The sequence below is a fragment of the Ambystoma mexicanum genome, chromosome 12 (genome assembly GCF_040938575.1).
Source record: "Ambystoma mexicanum isolate Mex_15411 chromosome 12, UKY_AmexF1_1, whole genome shotgun sequence".
Classification (NCBI taxonomy): Eukaryota; Metazoa; Chordata; class Amphibia; order Caudata; family Ambystomatidae; genus Ambystoma; species Ambystoma mexicanum.
In genome coordinates this window covers 261,362,225-261,377,773 of record NC_090936.1, presented here as the reverse complement: position 1 = coordinate 261,377,773, position 15,549 = coordinate 261,362,225, and the positions used below count along the sequence as shown (strand labels likewise).

Here is a 15,549-nt window from a genome sequence, read left to right as displayed (position 1 = left end):
TGCTATGTGATGCCACTCCCTGTTTTGTCAAGGGGTGAAAGGTCATGTGTGATTACTTAAATGACATCACGTCCGGTGATGCCATCAGAGGTCAAGCGTTATGTGATGACACTTCCGCTACCCCAGGAATTTTGGTGAATTTATGTCCCTGAAGAAAAGATGTCCTGCATTTTTTTTGTTTATAATTTCAGACGTTGACGTTTTATATCATACTAAATTATGGATGATCTTGAATGATTTAGGTATTGCATCAGACTTCCTTACTTGTATAGTTGCATTGTAAATGGATACACTGCAGCTTGGCTGTATTGGAGAATTGGGTCTGGCTGGATGAGTTTTACACTCTCTCAAATTGTGAAAAGAAGCTTTTTTTTATACCATGCAGACTATCACAGTGTTCAAGGTCAGAGTTTAAGCCCCTACTGCTGGTCTGTCCTAATAGGACAATGTTGTGGGGTGGGAAGGCACTTGACCCTTAGTACTGGCCAGTGGTGAGACAATGTGACTGCTGGTGCCATATGCCGGGGGACCAGGGCAAGGTGATCTGGGAATTCTCGCCATACCGCCAACAAACCCAACCTCCCCTGGCTTGGAGTGGAACCAGGCCTCATGAGTTACTGCCCCTGATGGTTCCCTGAGTCAGACAGAGAAGGGGCTTTGTCACAGTCCACCCATTGCAGCAGTTCGGTATGTAGTTGTCAAAACATTTTTCATCATCAACATTGGGTCCATGAATGGAGCTACCGTTATTTGTGCCAGGCATTTCTTCTGTCTTTGGTCCAAATTCAAACCCTACTCCAAAGGAACAGAGATCCAAAGTTCATCCATAGGATAAAGCAAAGGAAATGTCCTCAAGCGCCTGCCCATGACAGTGGTCAGCCACAAATCTAAGTCTGAGATTGGAGCTCCTCTGCACACTCTTTCACAAATGTTGGCATCTCATTGTGCCTGCTATCTTTACCAGGGTCATGGTCTTTGTCTTGGCTGGAAACTGAGCTGGCATTGGCCAATGAAATGTCTTTGTCCTAGAAAAAACAGGCAATGGTTTCATACAGCTACCTGGCAAGATCTCAAGAGTCTTATGGGTAGTTTGCAGACCAGCAGATGTAGCTATTCTCCTCCCATTTCTGCACTTATGGGAAGAATCTCTCGCCCTCTACCAAGGTATCAACTAGCAAGACTTAGTTTATTTGGTCTGGAGGGCTTGCTGGTCGCACCAAGCCTGGAACTTTATCAACCAACAAGCTGTTACTCACTCTTACTGAAAGTGTCTTGGGGATTTCTGATTTAGCAATCCCTGAGCCCAGGTTATCATGCTACTCCAGCTTTCCTGTCATTAAGTCCTGGCTGTACTCTGGTAATGGTTCAACTGGCTTAGCCAACTCCCTGACTGCTTTCTGTCTACTCCCCTGACATGGCCACAGTACCGTTCCTTCTCTAGTATCTTTTTCCCAGGCCACAACTCTCCATTAGTAACCCCATCCAATCGCCCACAATTTCAGACAACGTCTGTCTTTTTATATCATCTGGCTGATTTGGCCATTTTAATTTTTTAAAAAATGTTTTGGCTGAATGTTTCAACCTTTTAATTAAGCTGTTACATTTAATACATCATTCTACACCACAAGTTAAAAGATAAGTAAAGTCATACACATTTTCAAATAAAAAAAAGGTAGATAAAATCAATTAATTAAAATCTTTAAAAAGCATCTTTGTCCTTGCTTTATCTCCAAAGTCATCTTCACATTTAAAGTGTACATCATGTTATTGTACTAAAAGTTCATAAGTTTCATATATTTACTATAAGGATTCAGTGATTTCTTGCGACTTCCACATTGTACAAAACGACAAGAAGATATTCAATAGCTCTTCTACCTATTGCATATTTGCTATATTATTCATAGCCTTGTCTAAAAAAAAGTACTAATGCAATTTTAACTGTAATTCTCGAATTTGCAAAAAACACTTTCCAAATTTCTGATGATGTGTGAGATACACTTAATTTTACACACTCTTTGAAATATTTCTTTCTTTTTAGTTCTGAGTCCGGGCATTCTACCACTAAGGGGCTGATTCATGGAATTATTTGTGCCGAAAAACGGGGATTTGTGTGCCATTCTGCCTGCAAATCCCTGTTTAACAAATGGGGATTTGCTGGCATAATGGCGCACAAATCCCAGTTTTTCGGCCAAATAATTCCATGAATCAGTCCCTAAATGTTGCACAGTTTCTTTGTGTGCACTATTCTTGCACAGGCGACAATAATTTTGTTCTTTTGCAATTATGCCTCGCCTCGCTCGAATATCATTTGTGGGCCACAAATGTAATCTCAACCTGAGAAATTGTCCTCGAATGTAGGTTGAAGGGGATCTCACTAAATAATCTGCGGTCTCTCGATATCTTTTATGTCCAAACAAAGAAGTACTAAAATCAACATGTGTTCTGCATTTCTCTTGAGTAGCCATCCAATCATATCTATATAGCTTAATTTTTGCTCTTCCAGGATCTGTTGCTGTTAGGCAGAATTATATGCAGTAACCTTTGGGAACACCACACACAATTAATACTACAAGTGACAGTACAAATTCACCTTTGATACAAGCCTGTACAACATAGTAAAGTGGTAGCGATGGCTGAGCAGCCAGACTAATCTCAAGAGCAAGTGAGCAGTATCAATAGTTACACAAAGGACAGCAATTACTATGATTCAGGAAAACACTGACTCAAGGTTTCTGAGTAAAAGAATATACATTTATTATATACATTTTGCGAAATCATGGGGTCTGACACGGTTGTTTAATGAGAAACCCACTTGGAAAGCACGTGGGGAGACATCTACCATTGATTATATTTTTGCCAACGAACATCTGATTGAAAGTGATACGAACATGCTTGTGCAATTTAATGCGGTGAGTGATCATGCAATGCTTTCACTTGAATTGAAGCTAAAGAAACTAAATAAAAAAAGAAAGGTGTATTGTGCACAAATGATTGTCAATGTCAGGGGTACAAGGATAAAGTGGAATCCTGTAAAAACAGACAAATTCAATAACCTCATGTTATATCAATAACCTCATGTTATATGATTTTGAGAATAGATCTCTAGAATCAAAAAAGGAAATATACTTGGTTAGTATATTTGGCAAGCTACTAGGATCCATGTTAGCAGGGTTTGAGCAACCCACCCCTGGAATAGCCTCTCGAAAAAATTGTCATAAACATGTGTTTGACCTCGATGTGAAGCTTCATAGAGCACAGTTGAATAAGGATCTACGAGATATGAAAAGGTTGAAGTTGTCATCAGAAAATGTTAAAGAACAATGTAGAATCCGGCATCAAGCCTACAAGAATTGGAGGATTCACCACCATGCCTTAATAATACAGAAGGATGGCGAGACCATGCTTAAGGCAATGAATGAATCCAACTCTTGGAATTATTGGGCCCTAATTAATAGTACAGAGATTTCACAAATCCAATTGAATATAAACCCCATTAGTGAAAAAGTGTGGTCTGATTACTTCGAGAAATTAAATGCACCCTCCAGTAATGAGGGTTTTACGATGGGTTGGAAGAGACATAATTGGGTATTAGATGTATCTGTAGACAAAATTCTATTCATGATGAAGAAAATGAAAGCATCAAGTACTCCCGGTCCCAATAATTTGTCTTTGGTATTGTTAAAACAAAATGAATCGTTATGGGCAAGAGTACTCCACTTAGTATTCAAGGATGTAATTGAAACCTAGACTATGCCAAACTCATGGAGAGTTTCACATGTCTTATTGATATACAAAAAAGGGAATCGTCAGAGCCCTGCTAATTATAGACCTATATTCCTGATTAACATTGAGACAAAGGTATTTTCTGCCATAATCTTGGAAAACTTGTTAAAATGGATGGACGATAATGATAACCTGGATGTACGACAAATTGGGTTTCGTAAAGGACTGGGGACGGATGCAGGGGGTTTATTAGTTTCTGTTCTACAAAGCCAAGCAGCAAAGTTCAAGAACGTACCTCTGTATGCGGCCTCGATGGATCTCTCTGCAGCATTCGATAAGGTGGACAGACCTTTATTATGGAAAAGACTCATGTATTTAAACATAGATAGGGGGTTACTTGATATGCTTATTCATTTGTATTCTAATACTATTTTGAAGGTCAGTCTCAATAACGAGGGCCTGATGTCTAAGGACATAAGAGCCAGAAATGGACTTAAACAGGGTTGTGCCTTGGCGGCGATTCTTTTTACCTTGTATGAGTCAGGTGCAAACGAAATCTTTGACTCCTCAGTCGGTATGTAATCAAGTGGGTTGCTTATGCTGATGACTTTTTGCTTTTTGATAGAACTAAAATAGGATTGCAAAGACTCATTGATGTGTTTATCAGGTTCACCAATGAACTGAAACTGAAAATGAATCCACAGAAAACTGTTGTGATAAACCTTGGTGATACTAATAAAAGATGTGCAAATCCAGTTTGGTCAGTAGAACGTACTCTAATTCGGTTACAAAAATCATTTAAGTATTTAGGTTATTCATTTTCAAGTAAAATGACGCACACCTTTATGAAGAAATGTCTTGAGTCCAAAGCCCTGGACACAGGAAAGCAAATGCGTGTTATCGAAAGCAAATTTGGTAAATTTTCCATGCAGGCTTGTAGGGATTTTTACATAAAGATCGTAATCCCAAGATTGATGTATGGCTTAGAGTTTTATCTTGATAAAGATGTATCTCTGCTAAAAATAATTGAATCTAACATCTGGAAAAAACTGTTATTCTTCCTACCCAAATGTATACCACTTGAACTAATAAGGTACGAGTTTGGCCTTAATTCCTTGAAAAGTAACATGGACTGTAAAAAAAGAATGTTATATAGAAAGTGTATTCTTGCAGGTCCCAACTCAATGTACCAAATATTTAATGCAAGTATTAATGAGGGCACTGAGAAATACATGCAGAATTTGAAAATCGAGGTGGACAACATTTTGGGTAATATTGGAGTTTCAATGAACTGTCTCTTAGAGAGACCAGTTAAAACGAAGAAGCTGATTAAAGCATTTGATTGGGTTGCCAACAATGCTGTTATATTGAATTCAAAACTCTATAGTCAAGCTATATCATTGTGGAAATGGTTCCCGGTACCTGAGCCATATCTTGTAAAATATCCCTCTCTGTTACTCACCACACCAAGATTCGGAAGATTGAAACCAGACCTCGAAGACAGAAGTGGTGGAACTCTCGCAGCAACCAGTCTCAACCTCAGCTACCCTGATTTTAGTAAATCAGGCTTCCTCAAAAGAGGGGCTCTTTTGTATGATGTATCCCTCTGCTGTGTTGATAAGACAGACAGAAGTATCAATCAAATAAAAGAGCGGGGTAGACACATACACCGCTAGACCAACAGCTGAAAAGAAACCACAGAAAAGGTTATAAGCGGTAAGGATAAGAGGAATAATTATAAGACAATCAACTAATCATGAATACCTGAATAACAAGTTGGTTGGAACAGCAGAGTAGATACAGAGCCTAAAAGAACAATGCAAAGGACAATAAGGAACTAGCTTACTGAGTTAACGACTCCCCCTTGAACTCCTAGGGAATGCTCAACTAACCTGGAAGGATATGGTTGAGGAGCCAAGAGAGAAATCCAGTTCAAAAGGACACAACGACAGGAGAAAATAATAAACAGGAAGGTTAGTGAGGGAGGAAACACCCGAACGGCATGAGGGACGCACTAGGTACGGGTTGATGCAGGTAACTGGAAAGCGACCTGAACTGCACTTAAGATAAGAGGACAAATCCAGTACAATGTCCAAGGAAAGTAATTTTCTTCACAGCGGGCGCAGGCAGAGTTTATCCAAGCAGCAAATCACAGGAATTTTTTGACAACTAGAAATGAAGACACTTAATGAAAGCAATTAGTGTCAGGCGATGATTGTTTCGATGCAGCCCTTGTGGAAGGAACCAAACAGCTTCAGAGCATAGGAAAACGACTTCCAACAGCCGTCAACAATCCAGGAAACGTTCCGAGTCGTAACAGCGTGTAGAACCAAAATCAGCAGGGCAATCCGTGAACAGTCCGAGTGGAAGGCAAAGTCAAAAACCAGGGCAACTAAGTTGGAAAGTTAGAAGAAGGAATTTAGCTCGAGGGCTAACCACGTAAGGGTACGTGTAGACTACAATTAGCAGCACCGAGCCCCGGGAGGAACCGGATTTAAGAAGGCAAGGGGCGGGGCATCGGAGTACGCGTAGAGCGTAATGCGCGTGTCAGCTGACATGGCCGATACTGCTGCCGACGTCCATACAATCTCCATGGAAACTGATAACGTTGCCACAGCGATGACTTTCCCCGGAGGGTGTGAGCCGGTGGAACTGCCGAGAGAGACTGGCGAGAAGAGCGCTGCCGGAGCGTAACACTCTCATAAATTACGCAATAGCATAATGAGGTTCAGATTTAATGTGATGAACACTAATGAAATAGGTTGCATAAGGAAATTAATTCCTGAGGAAAGAAAGATCTGTAGATTCTGCATGAACAAAGAGATCACCGAAACACTGTCACATTTGTTGTTGGTGTGTCCTAGCTTGAATAATGAAAGACTGGCATATTTCTCGGACTTTGTATATGACAATTCATGTGTAATAAGGGAGCAAATTTGGTATGAAATGCTCCATGGAACAAATAATCTGCTAAAACTAAGAGTTATTTCATTTTTAATGTGTGTATGTAAAGTGTCATAAATAGAGAAATGCATTGTAACGCAAATTAACATTAGCATTGATAAGGCGTTTACGCATTGTTGACATAAGGAAGATTGAAAGTTAGAAGGTAAACTTTACGTTTTGGTTATGTATAAGAGAAAAGTATTGTATTTTAATGTTCTTTTAGCTTTTGTTACTGACATTTTGTAAAGGTTTGTGTAAACCAATATACAATAAATAAAAAATAAAAAAATATACAATTATTTACACATCAGTTATAAAACGTTTCACTAAAGTAAAGCAGTTTAAAAATCACACTCCTAATACACCACACCACTCCCAATAGTTTCCAGACAAGTTAAGCTCACAAAATGAAGTGGGAGTAAAATGGCACTCTTTTAATTGAAAGTCAAAGTTAGGCAGCAATAGAGCAGCACCAACGGTAATTAAGAAAGGCAGTCTAGAAAGAGGAACTACAGTGAGGGAATCAAATCAAAAGGGTTTAGGGCCAAAGTCAATAGGACAAAAGTCTTTTGCTCAAGATCACACAGTTCAGGGTAGTTCGCGGTTTCAGTCTTTGCCAAGAGTTCCGGACGAAGTTGGTCGGCAGAAAAGTTAGTTTAAAGAGTAGAGAAGGACAAGCCCTCGGATTGGAGAAAGATTTCACACACTTTCACCACGGGTGAACGAAACAAACAACTGGATTTGAACAGTCCCTTTTAATGGAGAAGAAGCTGTAGCTGAGGATAAGACTTCATGGTAGATCCTGCAGGCTCACAGTTCCTAAAGCGACTGTCGGACTGAAGTAGGAAGACTTGAAATCAGCAGCAGGGCAAAGCAATGAATAAAAGGTGCGCTCCTTAAAACCCAAGCAGGGTCCGACCTTCCTGGCCATCCGGCTCACTGTAGCTCTGTACAGCGAATTCAACCAGAGTAGAGAGTCCTGGCTTGCAGTTTGGGCAAACTGGTTTGTCCCACCAGCTCAGGGGAAGAAGATTGCTGGAGTATCTTCTCTGTCGTTGTAGTTTGAGGATTCGGACCTGCAGCAGGGCTTCACCGGGCGGTTCAGTCGTGGTAGGGGTCCTCTTCCGTCAGCTTCTCGCCGGTTCTTTTGTTCCAGTGGTGACTCTGACTTTCCAGACCCAGAGACCTGCTTTTTATGCAGTTTTCCCCCATTCACACAGCCTGGCTGTCAATCACACAGCAGGGTGGCTGTCCCGCCGGGACAGTCAGGACAGCCAATCATGTCAGAGTGCGACATGGGTCTCCAAGGAGACCCTGTGCAGGGAGTCCTAAACCCCTCCCTCACATCCTGTCCCCCCCAGACATACAAGCGCCTAAGGAGGGCTTCTGTGTAGAAGCCCGCGAAAAGACGGTGAACAAAGGAACCAAACCTGGTTTGGCGCGCAGAGATAAACACGAGAAGGACATTTGCAAAAAGAAATGGCGAATAAACTCAGCCGGAACAATATTAAAAACAATATGGTCAAGCGGGTTTAAGTTCGAGCCTACCAAGATAGCCTAAAACAATACCAAGGTTATTTAAGATAACCGTGGTAGGAAAAATAGGGTAGTTACCACTGCCACCAGCCAAGTCTTGACGAAAAGGGTGCGAAACAAGGCTCCAAGAGAAACAGACAAAAAGGGATAAATATTAACCCTTTCCAGTACTCCATGGAGGATGGTGTTTACTGGTCTGTGGTTTTAAAAGACTAATAAAGTCAATGACAACTTTACATGTTCTGGGAGACAGAAGGCAGTCCCAGAAAATGGAGTCTGAGTTGGGAAATCTAAAAGACAACCCTGTGTCACTGCACTGAAGGTGCTGTGTAACACACAATAAAAAGATGATGCCTGTGGAGTAGGTGAGGCTCCACAGTCTATGAACACAGAAATGTTAAACACACACCGCAAAACACATGTAAGAGTGGGAAAAAGGGCTCAAACTCTTACCAGGTGAAAAAAAAATCCTAGAAATCCAGCAAAGCTGCTGAGGGTCTAAGGGAAATTAGCCATTCTTGAGAATTCTCCCTAACAGTTACCAATAATTCAATAGAGATATCAGACATCACATCTAGGCCATTGATTCAGAGTTGTTCCTGATCTATCGGTCCGCCTTCCTGTTGGTTTCATACTTCTTAATCGAGACAGGGGTTTAGGTCGAGCTTCGTCCCAATTTAATGACCTCTGTTTTTAATTTCCTTTTGCTTTAGTGCAACATTACTTACCAGCAATTAAGCTGTGCCCAACAAACCATGGCCTGAAGCAATAAATGCCTTGTCCACCGTGTTGGAATCAGGCATAAGAGAAATGGTAGTCCAGGGATCTCTATTATGATCTCCTTCATGTAACTGACAGCAAGTTAGTTCTTCTGTAGTGCCCCTGCGCGAAGCTCTAGTGTTCACTGCCTGGATCTTTTGTATCTGCTTTAGGATTGTCATGGTTTCTCTGTCTGGAGCTAGCACACCCAGTGTATGCTCAGGGTGTGATCCCACTCTGTGCACGAACCCTCAAAAATGGTCTGCAAACTGTCAATGCCCATCTATCAGTATTGAATGCAAAGTCTTTATTCTGAGGTCTATTCTCTTGCAGTTTTCTCATGGGACTGGTAGTGGTGGTTTGTGGGGTCACCCAACTTACCTCCTCCAGTATTTCTAAGTATTAATACATTTTCTATCCTTACATGTATTCTATTTCCTCATAGTTCTCCCACACACCAGGGTCTCTATGGAGGGAGTACTAAGAGAGCTCTGGTGGATCCTCTCTGTAGAAGAAATTCCAGGAGTTACATCACAGAGCAGGAGGCTACTTTTGGCCCTTAGGTCTTTGCCGTCCTCCTCTAGAGATAATGAAGTATAGACCTTGTAACATTGCTATGCTTCAGCATTTGAATTATATTTTGCCTTTTCTTTCCACAGTTCTGCCTGCTCATTCACACGCAAGGTCATTATCTCAAATTGACTTGATATAGCCATAGTTAATCAGCACCCAGAGTAGTGTGTGCTATAACATAATTAGTCCAAGTGTTATATACATGGACTAATTATTTCTTAACACACTACTGTAGGCCCTGATATATACCTATTCACTTTTTTGGCACTTTTTGATTTGTCCATTATTTCAGCAAAAAAAGAGGATCATGTATGCAAGGTTTTTGCTTTTTTTTTCGTACTTCCCTAACCTCATTCCTTCTCTTCCAACCCTCCAGTATAACACTTTGCCTTCAAAATACCAGTTAAGGGTCTCCTCCTGCCTATGTATTAGAACCCTCCATATACATTAAAGAAAAAGAAAGAGACAACATGAATGATTAAAGCAATTGGAATAATACAAGGAAAATAGAATCTACCATATTTATCATGTTGTATCCCCCCAATCAGATCACCCTCTCATTTCCTCATCACCTCCCCATTTTCTCCCTCCAAAATGCCAGCCACATAGCCCATCTGCCTCTGGTTTACTTTATATGTTTTATTGTTTAAGGGAATAGAAGATGCTACGATTTTTATTTTAGCCTGGGGTGTGTTTTGCGCAAACTTTGAACTTAGGGATATAAGAAATGTAAGTATTCTTTGTTGTAGACAGTAGGATGTTGTGCCTGTAGATTTACTCGGGCCCCACGTCTGAGCACACCCGTCCCACTCGGTAGGACTGCCCCTATGGGGTGGAACCAGGCCTTATTTGCATATGGTCTTTCCCCCTTCAGTAATGGCTTGGCAGGCTTGTAGTCTGGAGGGTTGCCAAGATCTGTGACAGTGCTTATGATTTATTCAATACCTTCTAGCCATCAACTTTTAGTTTTTGGTTTAGTCACCCCCAACTGGTGTGCCCAGATGTGGGTCCCGAGCCTGCTAGGACTAGAGACCCAAGCTACTCCTCATTGATGATGCCCATCAAAGCCGCACCATGTCTGGGATGCTTGTGGTTTCAAGCAGAAGGGATGTGACCTAGCAGTTCGAGCTGTACTACCCTTTTGGGGAGGTACTAAGCCTTATTTGCATATGTCTTTCCCCTTCTGTAATGGCTTGGCAGGCTTAAAAACAGTGGTTTGCCCAGAGCAATGCCAGAGGGTCAGATTAATTCTAAACCTTCCAGCCATTACATCTTTTTGTTTTGCTTTGTCACTCCGAGTTAGACAGGTATGCCCATAAGTGGGTACCATGCCTGCTGGGCCTAGAGACCCAAGCTACACCTCACTGATGAGGGCCAACGAGGCTGAAACATGTTGGGGGATGCTTGTAGTCTTTTGCAGAAGGGATGTGACCAAGCAGTCTGGGATGGACTGACCCTTTTGGGGTGGGACCAAGCCTGATTTGCATTTGGTCTTTCCCCTTTTATAATGGTGTTAGGTGAAGAACGGTGGTCTGTAGGGTTTCCCAGAGCGACGTCAGAGGTTGAGAGTAATTCTGAACCTTCCAACCTTCACCTTTTTTCTTTTGCTTAGTGCAAGTAACAGACCAGATAATATGTCTAGTGCCCATCAGCATTTCTTGAACCAACACCATAAACCTATCAGAAAGGCTGAAGGTGTCAATGGGACCATTACTCTAATCCCTCTCCAGCACTTCTTATGGGGCAGATTTCTATTTGGGGAAATGTAATGGCCCTTCCCTAACCTGGACGCTTCCTAACTGCCTTAATCACCAGGGGATGAGTGGGGGAACTCTGGGCGATCTTCCATGTGCCAACTCCAGGATTGTATCATAGACAATGTGTTCCCAGATTTCCCAGTTTCCCTTTTTAGGCACTGCCCATGTGACTTCATCACTTTGAAAAGATACATTGTTATTAATTTACGCCTCATTTTGATTTCAACTTCAGAGAAGTCACATTCATTTGTTTCTCAGAATTTCACTGTTTTTCACTATGTAATTGGTCGTCTTTTTTATGCTATATACTCAAACATGTTTTGAAATATTGTTTCTTGCAGTGTCATTGAACTTTCAGACAGCTGGTATCTCAATGGATCTAGAAAGAGGAAAGTTCAGAAGCAATGGCGGTTGTGGGTACATTTTAAAACCGGAATTCCTAAGAAATCTGAAGTCAAAATTTGATCCACATACGTCAGTAAAGAACTTTAGACCCGCAGTATTAACAATACAGGTATGTACAGCTCTCAGTTGAAAGGATGCTGGAAATATTATTTTCTATTGTCAAGCATTGATGAATATTGTAATAGCTATGTTGAAACGTCACTGATAAGCATGACATTTGCCCCACCCCTCCTATTTTTTATTTTTAAATGATCTAGGTTGTTTTAGCACACAGCAGGGGTTGCCAGCCAATTAGCTTCTTGGAATGCTGGGCTGAATTCCCAGAATAAAGCCTGTGTTCAGGACAGCTGCTCACCCCTTCCCCATGTGCAGGGGTCCAGAGAAGTAACACTCCTCTCCTCCACCTCACGCTCGCCCACTCATCTCCTCTCCCCCACTACTTACCTGCCCTGCCCATGACCCTCCAAACTTCTGGTACATCCATCCCTTTGCTACACCACTCCTCCATGCATAGAGACCAGGCACTTGCTCCCGAATCCCTCTTGCATAGCCACAGCAGCCATCTTTAAACCTCTCTATCATCCCTTTGATGTATGGGCACTCAGCTACACATGCCCCTTCATGAAATGAAACATCTCTTTTTCCCCAAGCAAACCCTTTTACCACCCAGCGCAACAAGTTAGATGCCAATAGTTTTATGCCCACTGTAGCGGACAAGAAGGAGGACTCTGTAATTACATTTCAATGGTTCTATTGTTTCCTTAAAAGAAAGAAAATGCGTATCTCTCCCTAGCACTGTGTTGGAGGTCCCTACGTAGTAAACTAAAAGTGAGGGTGCTCGTCAGTCCTCTAACCAAAAATGAGTCCTACGTCTGAAAGCCTAACTTCTTTCTAGTACTACCACAATAGAAACAATAGAAACACATTTAAATCATCAGAGCACTGTGCTTCTGACCTACAGCGCTCTTGGGCTGGCTCACTCGGTTGTTGGTCATTGCCTAGTTTGTGACTCCAAGAAGAAACAATCAAAAAGTAGCAACAAAGAAAAGTCCTCTTGTTATTCTTAGAAGAAACATTTTCATAGATATTCCTCAACTCAAATGTTTTTCTCATCAGGTTTCACACTCCTCAAAAGTTGCAGTAGTGCTTTATAGCTCCTCCACCTTTGGGGTTGTTCCCCTTCCCCCCTCTCACATTAATTAAACAAGTCTTTATCAATGTCTGTTTCATGTTGCTGAAGCCTTTTGGTTCATATCCTTTATCATATTTACAGAGGTCCTTCTTCTTGACTTAAACCTTTGTTTGGTCTCTGCCACTCTATATTCTTCGGGTTGCTCGGGCTCCCGTAACCCAGCACTTGTCCCACTTCGAGCTTGTTGCCTTATTCCCCAGGGTACCTTGTGTGACGATTCACCAGGTATCGTCACTTCTCCCCAAGGGGGAGCCCTTTCCCATCAGGATAGGGAGCTGCATCCGCTGCCTAATGGTCCCCCTGGGGTGGTTTAATGCAGGAGGTACTTATGGGGAGGGACTCCCCCTCTGAGGACAAGGACGATCACCTACATTTACAACCTGTTGAGTAAAGTCACACCCCAACATTCCTGTGTCCCCCCTCCATTTCAAGCCATTTCCTTGAGAGTAGACCCATTTATTATTGTAATACATGGGATACAGCCAAAGCAGAAAGTACCAGGATGAAGAAGAGCACAGAAGACATGAGAATGACTGACTGTGCTAGTACTTGTACGAAGAGGCCCCATTGAGGCATGATGATCATGCTGTCAAAAGAAACAAAGGACTTTGACAATCCGCCAGGGTGGGCCTGGCAACGATGTATATGTACAGATGATGGATTAAAGAAATTGTCAAGCTCGGGCTGGAGGAGGCAACAAGTGTGGGAACCATCCACGGGAGTTTCAAATCCCGTCGGCAGTACGGAGAAGAGTGAAGGACACTGGTGAAGCGCTGAAGGAGTTCTCCGTGAGTCCATCTGGGGCAGACCCGAGCTCGAAGCAAGAAGGGGGAGCTGAGTGGTGCAGCAGAGCTCTGAGCCGCCGCAGTGCTGCAGACGCAGAGGAGAGAAGCTCAAAGACCCGAAGAGATGGACCCCAGTGCCAGGAAGCCCCGGTGGCATATCAAAGAAGGTAACGGGAGGTAGGAGAGATCCAGAGGGGGCACAGGGGTGGTAGAGAGGCAGACTCAAGCGGTTCTCCCCTGGCCCAGTAGTAAGAAGCAAAGTATTGGGAACGGTGAACCAAGCATTTTAGGAGAACTTCGTCATCGGAGTGGCAACGATAAGACCACTGACCACCAGAGACCAGTTGGGAAGCATAGCAAGAGTGAACCAAGCATCCAAAGAGAACTTCCTTGCTGCAGTGACAGTGATAAGACCACTGACCAGAGAAGGGTCTGGGACCCGAAGACAAGTGAACTGAGTATCGGAGCAGAACTTTCTCATTGCAGTGGCATCAATAAGCTCAGTGACCACCAGATAAGGTACTGGAACCCTAACCCAAGCAAACAGAGCATTTAAGGAGAACTTCCTCATCACAGTGGAAGCAATAAGCCCACTGACCACCAGAGAAGGGTCTGGAACCATAACACAACTGAAGTGACCTCCAAGGAGAACTTCCTTGTTGCAGTGGCAGGCAGAAGTCCACTGAAGCCCTGAGAAGGATTTGAGTCTTTGCTAATACCCTGAGAGAGTGGCAAAATAATCATGAAGTTGAAAGATACATAAAAGAACTTTCAAACACCAGGAGAAGGGAGTCATTCTCCTGTTGAAGAAACCAAAACGCTTTTGGATGTACTCAAGAGATGCCAGGGGAAGGAAATTATTCCCCCTGGCTTTGTTGTGAACTATATTGGAGTGTGCGGACCAATTCCAGGAGAAGGGAGACATCTTCCTGGTCCCAAAGGTGGAGTAGTGTAAGTGCTTAGTATAAGTGCTTTGTTGGAACCAAAAGCCAGAGGAAGGGAGTCATTCCTCCTGGCTTTATTTTTTTGTGCAAGAGATATTTTGGGAACATCACCCGAATACCAGGAAAAGGGAGTCAAGGAACTTTCTGTTGGATTGTTCTTTAGTTGTAGCGTAAGTGATAGAAGTAGGTTCTGATAAAGGATGGTAGAGTTCAATTTTGATGAACATTCGGACATAATCACCTGGGATGCGTAGCTAAACAAGTTAATGATGCCCATTTAAACATGATGTGTTCTATTACATCACCAGAGTGGCCATTATCTGTCACAACATGACTGATAAATTAGCAACAACAATGAAGCAATATTATTCCTAAATTCCTCAATTGATTTTCTAATATTTTATTGAACCTTGGCATGCTATGAGACTTTTAACCAGTAAGTATTGTAAGAGTGCAGGAGTAAGACTTGGCCCCAGAGGCGTCATAGGGTTTGCTATAAACTTTTATTAAAGGATAAAAAGGAAAAGAAAACCTTATCCTGCCCTAACTCTAAGGGGGATTTCCCTGCCTCAACTGAAATAACTATTGTCAGAATGTCCAAAGCAAAGTCCCAATCTCCAGTGTCAAAATCCTAACTCTGTCCCTTACACGCTAAGCTAAATAAATCAAAGGAGATGTCTTCTTGGTACAGAGGGGGGGCTCCCTTCCCCTGGACAAAAGGGGGGGGCTCCCTGCCCCTGGACAAAAGGCAGCTCTTGTCTTAGCAGGATTTTGCAATATGGTTTCAGCTACTCCTTGGTTGTTGGAGTGTAATGTCTCCCCTCACCTTCATCAGGCTTACAACATAGGTCCTTGGGGCCCCAGACCCTGGTTGGCAGCTCTGGCTTCCTCATGCCATAAACTGCACTGAACAAGAAGAGCCTGGGGGC

General features: G+C 42.5%; 1 protein-coding gene across 2 annotated transcripts in view; it reads left to right on the top strand.

The window, feature by feature from the left end:
- The window catches only part of PLCZ1 (phospholipase C zeta 1), a 1,796,998-nt gene that overhangs the window by 1,351,958 nt on the left and 429,491 nt on the right, over nucleotides 1-15,549 (top strand). For both annotated transcript variants that reach the window (XM_069628396.1, XM_069628395.1), the window contains one exon: nucleotides 11,636-11,808. In XM_069628396.1, coding sequence (XP_069484497.1) covers nucleotides 11,636-11,808 — 173 coding nt within the window. The remainder of the gene's footprint in view (nucleotides 1-11,635; nucleotides 11,809-15,549) is intronic.